Source organism: Elaeis guineensis, chromosome 11 (genome assembly GCF_000442705.2).
Source record: "Elaeis guineensis isolate ETL-2024a chromosome 11, EG11, whole genome shotgun sequence".
NCBI lineage: Eukaryota > Viridiplantae > Streptophyta > Magnoliopsida > Arecales > Arecaceae > Elaeis > Elaeis guineensis.
The window spans coordinates 119,214,091-119,227,581 of NC_026003.2; the positions used below are offsets into that span (position 1 = coordinate 119,214,091).

A 13,491-nucleotide genomic window follows, 5' to 3' on the forward strand; every position below is an offset into this window, starting at 1 on the left:
TAAAAGGAGATATCAATCTTATCTTTTATCATCATATTTTCTACCATATGGCTAGAACTAGCAGTGAGAAAAATGCATTTTACTATAAAGATTTTTCTCAAGATTATCTTACTGGACATACAGTTTCTCTCTTTTTATATGAAAAGATATTTTATGATATTTTCGTTAAAAAATAAAAAATTATTTCAAAATCTAAAATTTTTTATTTATAATGTAATATTGATCGACATAAATATATCCTCTAACCATCTTGTTACTTAAATCATAAGAGATTTGAGAGCACATTTACACTTTCATTTTTTGAAATTTAATTTTTTTGAAAAAAAACAGCCTTCCTTGAGATTCAAAGAAGGCTATCCTCCTAAATTATAACATTGGCCTAAAAAACTATTTACATACACACCTATCCGTAAATAAATAGTAAAACACACCCTTTTGATGCGGACCATGATTAATATATTTATCACACAGAGATACCATACTTTTTTTCACACTTCAGTGAAGATCTCCATCAGACCAATGATTTTTAATTAACAAATCACCATCCAATTATTGCATTCATGCTCCGATTTATCTGTACCTAATGCCGTAATTGCTTTTGCCTGATTAATCTTTAGATCTCTCAACATGAATCAATCCAACCTGTTATATGCTGGGACTTCTCTAACTCAATCAAACCCAACCCTATTTTAAGCAAATTTTGGATTGAGTCAAATTGTGTAAGATAGGATCAAATATGAAATTTAAAATGCAAAAAAAAGTTTCTGATGGTTTCATTGGATCAATAGTTGTTGAATTGGAGGCTCAATCATCTATCAATTTCATTGACACAATTAGATATAATTTAATAAGATTGAAGATAAATCTATATATTTTATATATAGATAATTTCTTTTGGAGAGTTGCTACGGTATTTTTTAAATATATATTTTTTAAAATAAGATACATCATAGCCGTTGATTAAATAGGGTTATTAAAGTAAATTTATTTTCTAGCCGGTTATTGAATCGGTCATCCATAACTGCTTTTTCTTTTTTTTTTCTTTTTTTTGGAAAAGCTCTTCCGTTGCCTTTCCATCTCATCGGTGCGTCCAATCGTGTGCCGCCACCGTCCGATAGCTCGCTGCATCTCCGCACCCGTGGTCTCTCCTCCCTTCGCCCGCGTCGGCGGCCTCGCCGTCCCCATCACCTCGCCCACTGCCTCCAGAAGGCTCCGTCCGCTTGCCCGCTACATCCCCATTGCCAGTGGGCTCCCCACCCCTCATCCGCGCTAGCAGAAGGGGTGTGCATGGTCGAGGATGGATAGTCCAGAAGATGGAGTAAGTCCACTCCGCATTGAGGTAAACATTCCTAAGGGCCTCGTGGAGTGCCATCATTCCAGCGTCTCTTTGCTCCTGCTATCACCTCCTACGCTTGAGCTCACCATCTTATCTCTCTAACTTTCAAAAACTCTCTTCCTCTCTCTCTCTGTCTCACTTTCACTCTTTGGCTTGGTTCCTTTTCCCCCCTAGGAACCATCTCCCATGATAAAATAAATCCCACTCCCACCTTGGCGGTAGTAAGTAAAAGAGAACAGCTGGGCCCTTGCTTAAGAAAAGAAGACTGGAGAGAAAGCGGGACGCCTCTGTGTTTGATGTCCAGCTATCACTTTTGGATAACAAAAAAAAATGATATCCGGTAGGAAAGTACTAATTTGCCCCTGGATGTTGAAACAATTATCTACACCAAACACGAGGCTGCAGGAACAACCGATGCGCCATCGACCATTCTTTCTTAATCGAACAGTCAAATCTTTTTGTAAAAGAAAATGACGATACTGACCTTTGGATCATCATAGCAGCATTTTTCTTTCTTTTGTGAAGCATGAATATAAATTGACAACATATATTAATTATTTATTAAGTTATATAACGGGTTGTGCCTGGTAGGGTTAGGTCCGGGTCAGGTTAGTTGAGTTGAAGACTTCTCCATTAATCGGATTAGTATTTGTTAAAATCCAAGTTCAATTTAAATTTATATAATCTCACTCCAATTTTAATCAACGGGCCGGTCGGGCAGGGGGTTGAGTCCAACCCAACCTCTACCGAAAGAAACGAGCTAACTCATTCTCGAAGCCAAATCCCCCCGCACGTCCCCAGCACGTGCCTCCTCTCGGCGGTGACCGCCGAGGGGTGCACCAAAAAGGGCAAAAAAAACGGAAAAACCCCAACAACTCGCTCCCATTTTCTTCTTGGAACCCCGGCGTCCGAAACCTCCAAACCCCCACAGAGAACACGGAGGTAAATGGAGGCCTTCTTCGCTGCGATGAAGTATTTAACAATCGCGAACAGCCCAAGGTATCGATTCTTTGATCTCTAGCTCTCATTCTCTGTGGACTGAAGGTTCGTTCTTGCTTCCCATCTCGTAAACATTTAGTTTTGTTATGAAGTTCATCGTGGATAGGATCGACGTCTGTTTTCGTTTGATCTGTGAGTTCTGATTGCGATCTTTGGAGCTAGATCTTTTGGTTCCGTTATTGTTTTACTGTTGCTGGGTTTAGGCTAGGGTTTTGGTCTCGGGTTCCATTTTCGTGAAGGAAAATTGGGATGTTGTAGTGATTTGGGTGGAATTGAGGGAGATGGTGTTCGATGCTTGATCTTGTTGAGTCGTCACAGACATAGTGGGTGGTAGGGTGGGTTGCATTGCATGCTTGATTTCATGGGATTGGTAATACCGTTGGGAGATGACGTTCATGGTGGTTCATCGTGTACCATTTGGAGATCTCTTGAATATGTGAAGAGTCCTTTTTTCGTTGATATGGTTAATTCTTGTAATAGAAGTACCGTGGATTGCAGGACTTGCATGGAGAAGGAAAAGAAAGATGTCAATTAAATTTGCCTTTTTTGCTTTAAAAATATCATTGGATTCAGGGAATAGTTTGCCTTGGGTTCCTAATACACCTGGCTTATCGTTTTGAATGAGTGTATAAGCTTTTTGAATCTAGATTTTCAACCATATATAGCATTGCAATGTCTAGGATGGATCATATATACTCTATGTAGTGGAATTGGAGCAATATATTAAGTGTCGTAAAGATGAGAATCTTCATGTATGAAGAAAAAGGAACAAAATTTGCAAATATAGGAATGGAGCTCTTGTATTCACTAAAGCCATCTTGTTCAAATAACTTCTTTTACAGTGGCCAAGAGAAGGTTTTTTTGAAATAAATGGATACATAGTTCTAAAAAAACAAAAAGAAATACATTGGTACATGGAATCCTTTAAATTTCAAAAATGTCATCTTTTAATATAATATAAATGCCTTGTTTGGTTGGGAGAAAGTTGGGTCCGTGAAAGAAGGCTCACATGCTCTTGTTTGTTTATCCTGGCCAGATATATGTAACAATATAAAATCTCATGCCAAGCAAAGAGAAGAAGGGAGAGAGGAGAAAACATGGGAAAGGGAACTGATCTATGGGATGATTCTGCCCTTATTAATGCCTTTGATCATGCCATGGCCACCTACAAGGTCTGTCCTCCCTTTGACCCTCTTTTTCCCCTACTTTTTTACTCTGTTTGATGAATTTCTTTGTTTTCTGTTTAATTTTCAATTTTTGAGCAGCCAAGGTTAATCCCCTTTTACTTCTCTGCGAAGAGAGAGAGAGAGAGAGAGGTTTTGAAATAAAGGTTCATCATGCTCGTGCTACAGAATAATCTGTCCTCTTGTCAGTTGTCCCCCCCCCCCCCCCCCGGGGGCGCCCTCTCAAAACAAAAAAAAAAAAAGAAAAAAAAGAAAAGAAAAAAGAGGAGGAAACTAGAGACTATAAAAATTAGAGGAAGAAGATTTAAGACATGACTACAAAAAGAGAGGCTCAAGATTGTGGTTTAGAGTTTATTGCCAGAAATGTGACAGCTCTAGGTTCGGGAGTTACCCTAGGAATTCTTATATCCACATGGAAGAAATATTTTCGCCACCACTACACATGGGACTTTGGAACTGTATAATTGTAGTTTACATTGATGAGAATTTGGCATTTGTTTTATTCCTCACCATCTTTATTATATTTGATTTTGTTTGTTGTTTGCTCATGTTACATAAACAATAATCTAATGATGGTAAAGTAGCTTTTTTGAAATGAGCTGATGTGTTCTTAATCAGATCTTCTTTTGTGTGAGCTGTGGTGAAGGGGTATTTAATTAAAACCATAATCATTAAAAAAAAGCCTTTTTGTCTACAACATTTTTAGAAGTTCGAACCATAAAAAATGTTCTTTATATGCCATGAAAACTCGGTATAATAAAATGGGTACATGTCACTTGTTGTCCATTTAATTGAAACGAGATCATAAGGGATAAAAAAGATTATCAAATTGGAGTTCTTAATCTCTAACCACAAAATGCTCATACTGGTTTATGAACTTAAACTGGTGAAAAGAAAATCAAATTTCATATTTTAAGTTCTTAAAAGTGAGAAATTCCTTTAGTCTAATGGTTTAAGAGGCATGCATCTGATTCGCATTGGATCTATGTAATTATGTTTCTTCTTCTTATTCTTCATATTTATTTTCATGCAATATTTTCGATAAATTGACATTTTAACAGTGGCTAATTTGAATAAATAGTAACATGTGATTCCAATTTGTGCTTGATTTGTTATGCCTTAATTTGGCCTAACTTTTTTCTTTTTAATATTTCTTTGTACGCATTCTTCTATATATATATATTCATGCAAAAATGCCCTTTTCTTTTTTTTTCAACAACATTGTGGATATTTAGCAATGCCTATTTGAATTAAATAGTAAAACATAAATCCAATTTTGCTAAATCCATGTATCATGCCTTAGTTTGGCCCAGTTTTCAACTTTCATTGGTCACTGCTGTATGTCAGGCAATGCATGGTAAGGAGTGCCAAGGCACTTTTCTGAAGGAAGGAAAACAAACAATTGAAAGTAATAGAGATGAACCTGTTCCTGCCGAAAAGACAGCAGAGTATGTTAAATATTGATTTCTCATGCAGATGTATTATACCTTTAATGTTATCGAAATATATCATCATATTCATGAGTTTCTGTTTAACTTTTTGTTTCTCTTATAAACCATAAAGAATATTTAAAAAAATATATATATTTTGCCAGAAACAAAGAGCTCTGAATGCATCATGTCACTGCATTATTATGGTGCTACTTCATTGACCGTAAATATCATTCTTTCTGTCCATCTTATGATATAGAGGAAGTCTTGTAAGTTTCTTTTGGACTTCACTCCTGATTTCTCAGTTTTTCTACTGAATATAGCCACCAAATGCAACAATGAAACAATTATAAATAGTGAGTATGCATTTACCTATGATGGCATTTATGTTTGGCTGCACTAGTGTCATTTCAGTGTAACCTTTCTGGATGGCCAGCGGTCATGGTCTCAGTTAATGGATCAGTAAATTGGTGAACCTGTCCATACAACTTAGATTCTTTGTACAGAGATTTTACTTATTTAACAATTCTGATCATGTTTTTATTCTATTCATTTTGTTTGCCCATGGCCACCTGATTGGCTTTAATTATCCCTCTGAAGGGGTAACCTCTGATTGAAAGAAATTAGGAGCTTATTTTCTATTAAAAAATTGAATAATGTCTGGGCAATATGACAACCCAGTAGTGGATTAGAATAGAATTATTGTAACACAAGACTGGACTTTGGGATTCAATGAAGACAGAGAACCTTTGGCTTATTGCATGGTCTGTAAATAAAAGATGACTAATTATAACAGCTAACCTTTGCCTTGGGTTGTTTTAGAAGCAAGCAGACCCATTTCTCTCGTGTCAAATTGACACCACTTAACTTGTATCTTGTCTACCCAGATTTGTAAGAGAAAACTGTTTAGATGAATGAGGCCCAATGACAATCTAGTTTCAAATGGTATTGTTTAAAGTCTAAACCTGGATTCAGGTTAAATAAACCTTGACTTTGTTGGACTTTGGAACATACAATACCATTTGAGTTTCATAGCATATAATTTAGGTTTGCACTGCTCAACTCTAACAAATTGGGTCCGCTGGTTAAATAATGCATGCTAGTGTACAAGCCCAAACCACATACTGATTGGCTTTCTGATTGGTTGATGGAGTGTCCAACTCACTTCATCTGCCTATGAAAGTGAAGGAAACCCCATCACATCAAGAAATTCTCCTTTTTAAGTGATTTCGAGTACAGAACAATGCCGGGATATTTTCTGTTGAAGTACGAATCATTGCATTTTGATGTTGCAAGAGTGTGGCCATGTATGATGATTCTAAAACTAGCCTGGTACTCCGGTTTTCCTTTGAAATTTATTATAAAACCCAAAAATATCTTCTTTAGATAATTATAAGTTGCCTTTAAATCTTTGTCATTCACATTATGTTGTGTAGTTTATATTAATTATTCTTCTGTTATGCATTTCATCTGAAGACAGATAGAGCCGGATGATGATATCAATAACATAAACAATGGTGCAGCAGAGGTTCATGTATCCTGCTGTTGCAATGAAGTAACTGCTGAAGATCTTCCAGATCAAAAAGATAATCTGGGCATGGATTTCTGTGCCACAGAATCTTACCCATGTTCGTCAGGCGCCCTCTATACTGATGGAAAGATTGATGGTTATTCTGATCAGCAAAGCACTGAGTTTAATGAACTGTTAAGACAGTATTATGAACTTGAGGAGAAGAAGCAGAAGATTGTCGAGCAACTTCGGGATAAAAATTATTTGAATTACCAAACGACAGTTCAATCTTTCACATCTCAGATGCATGATGTTCCTGCATCTAATGCATGTAATGCCTCTGAATATGGTCAACAGCATCCATGCTCCCTGTGCTCATGTCATTATGTAGCTGTTCCAATATCTGCTTGTGTGGTTGGTGGTTTGTCATCTGGAGGCTATGGTTGTTGCCCACCATGGATTGCAGGCTGTTCTGTATCTCAGGCAAATCTATTTCCTGGTGACATACTCTTTCTTCTTGGCCCTTTATCTCCGTGTCTCTAAAAATTTTTCAGTTGCATGCTAAAACTGTGGTTCACATTAGGTGCTCATGCCTCTGGTGCTGGGTGTCCTGCTCAAAGTGGAACTTGTTCTATTGGCGCATCATACTCAATGGATGCTGCAAAACAATCTACTCATGCAGATGATGAAGTTGTAAAAGCAGGAATGATAGCTGCTGAAAGAGCAATAAATTCAACGAAGACAGAACTATCTGCAGCTTCTAGTGTCTGTGAAGGTAGGTTTGGATTGCTATGACAGCTTCAATTAAGTTTGCTAGAAGTTATATTGGAAGAGATAGATGGATTTCTTTATCGGCTGTAATTATTCATAAACCCATCGGGGCATCTTGAATCTGTGATGCATTTAGGCGGGGTTATTATATTAGGAGAGTACTTGACCGTCCTTAAGAGTAATTTTAGATCTATCTAGTCCATTATGTGACTAAATATCACCAGCTTCAGTGCCAGCCCATCGGGGCATCTTGAATCTGTGATGCATTTAGGCGGGGTTATTATATTAGGAGGGTACTTGACCATCCTTAAGAGTAATTTTAGATCTATCTAGTCCATTATGTGACTAAATATCACCAGCTTCAGTGCCAGGGGCATGTGACCGTGCGGGATCGATATTCATTCTACCCAACAACCACTTGTTCTAAAATCACTCTTCCTAGAAGATAGAAATAAGTTGTAGCCAAGGCTCGCACATGCCCATATAATGATGTACAAAGAGAGGATGCAACTGAAAATTCTTGCATTATACAGCTCATAAGTAATGAAGTAAGATTATGCAAATTAAATTCTATCCTAAGCATACTGCTTCCTACTATCTAACTCTATGTAATATGCGGACCTACTCCAGATGTGAAACTCTAGTTTGCAAGAAAGCACAAGAATTTCAAATGCATCAGAATTTTTGACAATGGCCATGCTGGTGTTCACTTCTTTGTATTGGTTGTTATTAGATATTTACATTACTGGATGTGGCTTAATCATTATCAAATGTATCATATCTTAAATTATTTTGCAAAAATTTCTTCAAATTTATACTATACCTCCGTTGGTTAACCTGATTGTGGTCATTTTTTACTTCTCATGCAAGTTATGCTTTATATAAGTAACAAAACTTCCATGAATGCTGCTTTATTGTTGTGAACATAGGAAAGGAAATGGGAAAGGATAAATCCGAGAACTCAGGTATACAAGAGTGCAAAGGGTCAGAAAGCGTCGGCCCGGAGACTGATCTCGCCGTTGTTCTGAATGCATGGTATTCTGCAGGCTTCCATACTGGCAGGCAAGAATTTATCATTTTCAGATCACATGTTATACATTTTTTGGAAATTCGATTGTGGAAGTGTTTCTAGTGCCATGTGGTCTACGCCTTATCCATATTGGAAGCAGTTTTACCTTGCATCTGGATATGATTGGATCCTGATGCGTGGTTAACTGGTTCCATGTCTAACATCAAATCATATTCTGTCAAATGTGTTCCCGCCCACCCCCCCCCCCCCCCCCCACCCGGCATGGTACTGATGTTGAATTTGATTATTCAGCCTTTGCACTTATCCTAAATGACCACATTACAATTTCTTCTCTTCATGAGTGAAATTCAACTTTAGACTTATTGCCATGCTCAAGACTAGGAGTACCTCTAGGTGATCTGTTGGCCTACAATTTTCACTTGTTTTATTTTGCAGGTACCTGTTGGAGCAGTCTCGGAGAAATTCTCACCAGTAACACTGCTATTGCTGATTATAGCATCATGGTTGGGCCAACCCTGCAATTGTATCAAACTTGGAAGTAATGCTGGCGCAGGTTCTTGTCAGCGTGTTTGCTGCTTTTAAGATAATGTACCTCAAAACTTTTTCTTTTGAGGTCCAATTGTACCTCAAAACTTAAGATCCGAGATAAGCTCTGCATGTGTTTCTTCTGTTCTGGGACTTTTATCACCAATAGCTCGAGACAGGATTATTGAATAACGTGTAGTTTTTGAACGGAACAATTTTTCTTTGGAGCATGATGATGTTCGTTTTAAACTTGGTGCATTTGATGCATTGTCTGGCAGTTCTAGTCGCTGTAGTTGACAGAAGAAACTATATCATGATGGTGAACTATTGGTTTTTTGGTGCTCGTATGGCTTGACAACGGACTAATTTGTTGTTTTTAAAAAATAATAGGAACAGTAAATTATGGACTGTTTTATGTTACAATTTTTTGCAAGGATTGCTAGTTCTTTCGGTTTATTAATAATGTGACCGGGGTGTTATAGAACTATTATATTAATTACGTCTTATACTCCCAGAGAAATCTTCTAGCCATGATTATTAACTAAGGGAAGAGATTATGAAATTGAATTAAAAGTTGGAAAGAATTAGAGAATCAAAATATAGAAAATGAAAAGGAGACGCCTCATAGAGGCAACCATTTTCTTTTAAAGTTTAATAACAACAAACCAATCGTCGCTATTGACATATGATTGTTAATTTATTATTCATGAGTATTCATGAATAGCAATGCATAATGTACTACTAAATCAGAAAATAAGTTTTAATTATGTTAATTCAAGAATATTTTTGTAAGAAAGGTTATTATATTTAGAATTGTAGTCACTGGTGGCTCATCGACACCCCTAATTTATTGGTACTCACCTCTAGTTTATTATTTTCCTAATGTATCATATGTTCGAAGGCTCAAACCGCAGTTTTCTTGCCATTGTATTCTTCATCTTACGTGTTATGCTTTACTAGTTTATTTACATTATGGATCATTAAAAGTTTATTTTTCTCCAAGCCTCTCACTTGCCAGTGCAGTAATTATCTAAGGTATTGTTTTACATATCTTTTTTTTCATTCACTCCAGCAACTAATTTGCGCATCATGTTCTCTGTTGTTGAATAAGAAATCAGCTACTACAACTGTTATTATTTGTGATTATAACAAAAAATAATGAAGAATTGCAGAAATGGTTTTCTTTCTTTTTTCCTCAAGTCAGTATTCACCAAATATTAAAAATATCTTTTAATATTGGCATGCAAATTTGAGTTTAGAAGTACTGTTTTATCAAATTGAACAATGAGAAAGTAAACTAGTTTTAACCTCTAAAAAGAAAAAAAAAAATCTCATGACACAATGGCTTTGTTCTTGAAACCTAACACGACCGTCTAGATACCGAGCATGTTTAAAATCAAACTATATACATGTGAGCATAAAAGTAGGCCACTGAAATTATGTTATTTGGTAGTTTGGATGAATCACACACTTCTAGAATGGATACATCTACCAGAGTCGGCATACAAAATGTCCTGGAATTGGGATGGAAGATCAATACATGTCCCGCGCCATGAACGGTGCCATCCAGTCAGTCTTGCTGTCGGCCTCACCGTAAACATAGACCACACTATAATAGCCTTTATTTAATCTTTATTTCTATTCAATCAAACAAAATAGAATAAAAGTAGATCTATTCTAGAACACGATTGTTTAAATCATAGAATGACGTTTTCCTTTCTAATGCTTCCACTGTGTCATGCAACAAATGAGAAAGATAATTTGAATTACTTATTTTCCATTTGCTTACTGCTTTGATTCCTAATTCAATTTGTTAGCTTATTTGGAGTTTGTTCGAGTAATCCAGCAAAATATGACTGGTTCCTTGCTAGATTTGTGGATTGGACAGCTCATTTAGGCTGGCCATATAAATACAACACCCCCCAGCTGGCCATATGATTACAACACCCCCCAACTCAAATCCTATGGGAAAAGAAATCTATAGGAAATTTTTTTTTTCTTTTTTTTTTTCTTTTCATAGGCTGGGATTAAGTAGGGTTTGTGCCAGCTGAGTGTAAGCGGAGCAAGCCAATAGGCTCGATTCCAGATGTTAGGATAGATCCCAATTGCTTAGCCGACTACCAAGCCTTCTTGTCTCCGAACCGACTAGAGGAGATACACCGACTAAGTTACCGTTACTCAATCTGACTCAGATTGACGAATCCCGACCGACAGGATTGACGTCGGCCACCATCATGGATATCCGACCGACTAAGGACAGCATACTCCCAGTCGGCACAAAATTGATTAGGTTTTACATGCCACCCACGGCTCACTATGCTGAATAATGCTTGACTGGTAACCAACTTCATACTCGGTGTGCGGCCGACTACACCATTGGACTGCGGGGCACCACCCTTGCCCCACGGTCTTATCTTGCTGACTCCGACAATACGGACCTCTACTGACTAGTTGAGCACCAAACATGACCGTCATGCCATTCTGACAGGCCACATCAAAGTTATGTCACTCAGACGCCATACTCTGGTCAGCTAGCTGCGCGCCGTGATGGGATACTATGAATTTATTAAATGTGTCCATAGGATCATTTATTACACTCCACATCCGTTAGCGTCTGCCACCATAAACACACCGAGTAGAAGGTATGCTCGCCGTCAGCATTTAAAGACGTCCATACGGCATCATGCAGCATCGTACAATAGGATATGATCGACATGATCATCTGTCCTCTCACGATTCATTCTGCTCTTTCTATAAATAGAGGTAAGCGGGGATCTCTTCAGGTACGTACACTATTTTACAATCCAGAGACTCTATCGCTCTCTCCCCTCGAGCCACTTCACTGACTTGAGCGTCGGAGGGTCCTCGCTGGAGCCACCCCCGATGGGACTTATTTTGCTGGCACTTCCACTTCAGCGCTGAGCAGAGCCCAGCACCACCATTCTCCGATCAACCTCACTGCCCTCAGTCTTGGTCTTGACTGTGTGCACCTTCTCCGACAACAGTACATCATTTTTCGATGTTCCCACTGCCTACCAACAGGCGCGGCTTCTAGTCAGCTCCAGACCGACTACCAACTACCCACCGGGGAAAGGCCGCAACAGTTTGGCATGCCTGGTAGGGGGGAATCGAGTAGAGAAAAATCTTCTCTCTCAAGAACCTTCATGGCCAAGACAGGAGCGCAGAATATTTCTATAGGTTCTGTTCGATGCTCGTCACAGCGTGATGCACTTCTGACGACCCGTGGAGAGCTGAGTGCTTTACGACCGTCGGTGACAATAGATCTTGGGTTTGCTGCCCTTGTGCAGTAGGTAAAAAATCTAACAGAGGTCATCCACGGTCTCCAACAACAACAACAGCAGCAGTAGTAGCAGCAACGGCCGGAGGGGATTGCACCGTGTGACGCACCTTCCAGGCAAAGTCACCGACCGCAATCTCCAACCCGCCACCCTACATAATGCTTCTATCGGGTGAGCTCTCGACCTACCTGATGGTCACCACATCCAGACTCTTGGTGCACTTCATGTGCCGACTCTGGCGATCACCTGCCTCATTCTCCTCGATGAGCTTCGCACCAAGGGAAGAGGCCGCAATCTCCATCAAGATCTTCTTCTTTTGGAGAAGGTTCTACTCCAGATTACTCGTGGCATCCTGATGTATCGCAACAACGACTGGATGAGTATGATCGAAAATTGAAAGAAATAGATTACTGCTTGGAACGGCTCCAGACCAACAATTGAGATCCGACCAATGAATTCGGCATCATTACGAGTCTACCTTTCTCGAAATGGATCATCGACGAACCAATTTTTAGTCAGTTCAAAATACCGTAAATCGAGCCGTACGATGGCTCCACTGACCCATTCAATCATCTTGAGAGTTACAAAGCGCTCGTGCTTCTACAAGCAGCATCTAATGTCCTCCTTTGTATTACCTTCCCAGTTACCCTTCGAAAAATTGCACGAGCGTGGTACTCAGAGTTATAGCCAGGAAGCATTCACTCTTTCGAGCAGTTCAAGCAACTATTCATCACACACTTCGGCACAAACTGGAGAGTGCTTAGAACTACTGACAGTCTTTTCTCTATCCGATAGCAAGACGGCGAGTCTTTACGGGAGTTTGTGGTGTGTTTCAATACCACCACCCTGGAGGTCAAGGATCTCGATGAGGCGACGGCTATTGTGGTGATGAAATGAAAACTCTAAAACTTCAAGTTAACCTACTCTCTAGGTAAGATGCTTTCTCGATCCTACGTCGAACTCCTCGAGTGCACGCAGAAGTACATTCGCATCGAGGAAGCTGTGACTGACCAGCGCCAGTTCGAGGGCAAGGGCAGGAAGAAGAAGGCAAGGAAGGAGGGGATCTCCAGGGAGCCTAGTCGGGTCCGCACCAAGGAGGATCCACCTCCCCAATCAAATTCAAAGCCCAAGAACCCTGTCAACAGGTACAAATCCTATACTCCTTTGACTATTCCTCGTGCACAGATCCTCATGAAAATTAAAAGGGAGAACTTTCTTCGACGACCTCAATTGATGAGATCAAAGCTTGCATCTCATGATCGAAAGTGCTACTGTTGATTCCATCGCGATCATGGTCAACGATACTGAAGAGTGCCACCAGTTGAAAAATGAGATTGAAGATCTGATCAGACGAGGATATCTTGAGAAGTACGTGCGAGAGCGATCTGTGCAGCTACCTTTTGATCC

At 39.0% G+C, this 13,491-nt stretch overlaps 1 protein-coding gene across 3 annotated transcripts; it reads left to right on the top strand.

Annotated features, from left to right (window-relative positions):
- Positions 1 to 2,178: 2,178 nt before the first annotated feature.
- LOC105053815 (uncharacterized) lies at positions 2,179 to 9,034 on the top strand. Of its 3 annotated transcripts, XM_010935115.4 has the most exons (7): positions 2,179 to 2,335; positions 3,372 to 3,507; positions 4,867 to 4,967; positions 6,426 to 6,958; positions 7,043 to 7,234; positions 8,160 to 8,292; positions 8,696 to 9,034. In XM_010935115.4, exons 2-7 carry the CDS (start codon positions 3,433 to 3,435, stop codon positions 8,733 to 8,735), a joined length of 1,074 nt encoding a protein of 357 aa, XP_010933417.1. In that variant the 5' UTR covers positions 2,179 to 2,335; positions 3,372 to 3,432; the 3' UTR covers positions 8,736 to 9,034. The 3 variants fall into 3 exon arrangements, with proteins under 3 accessions (XP_010933417.1, XP_010933418.1, XP_019709099.1); XM_010935116.4 differs by lacking the exon at positions 4,867 to 4,967 and having other exon boundaries at positions 6,430 to 6,958; XM_019853540.3 differs by lacking the exons at positions 2,179 to 2,335; positions 4,867 to 4,967 and having other exon boundaries at positions 3,374 to 3,507.
- The last annotated feature ends 4,457 nt before the right edge of the window (positions 9,035 to 13,491 follow it).

What these genes read in the sequence shown, in the direction of transcription:
- LOC105053815 (XM_010935115.4), top strand. Translation starts at nt 3,433, where the DNA reads ATGGGAAAGGGAACTGATCTATGGGATGATTCTGCCCTTATTAATGCC. An exon ending in TCAGGCAAATCTATTTCCTG is followed by an intron (nt 6,959 to 7,042) that starts GTGACATACTCT and finishes GGTTCACATTAG; the next exon opens with GTGCTCATGCCTCTGGTGCT. An exon ending in GCAGGCTTCCATACTGGCAG is followed by an intron (nt 8,293 to 8,695) that starts GCAAGAATTTAT and finishes TTTATTTTGCAG; the next exon opens with GTACCTGTTGGAGCAGTCTC.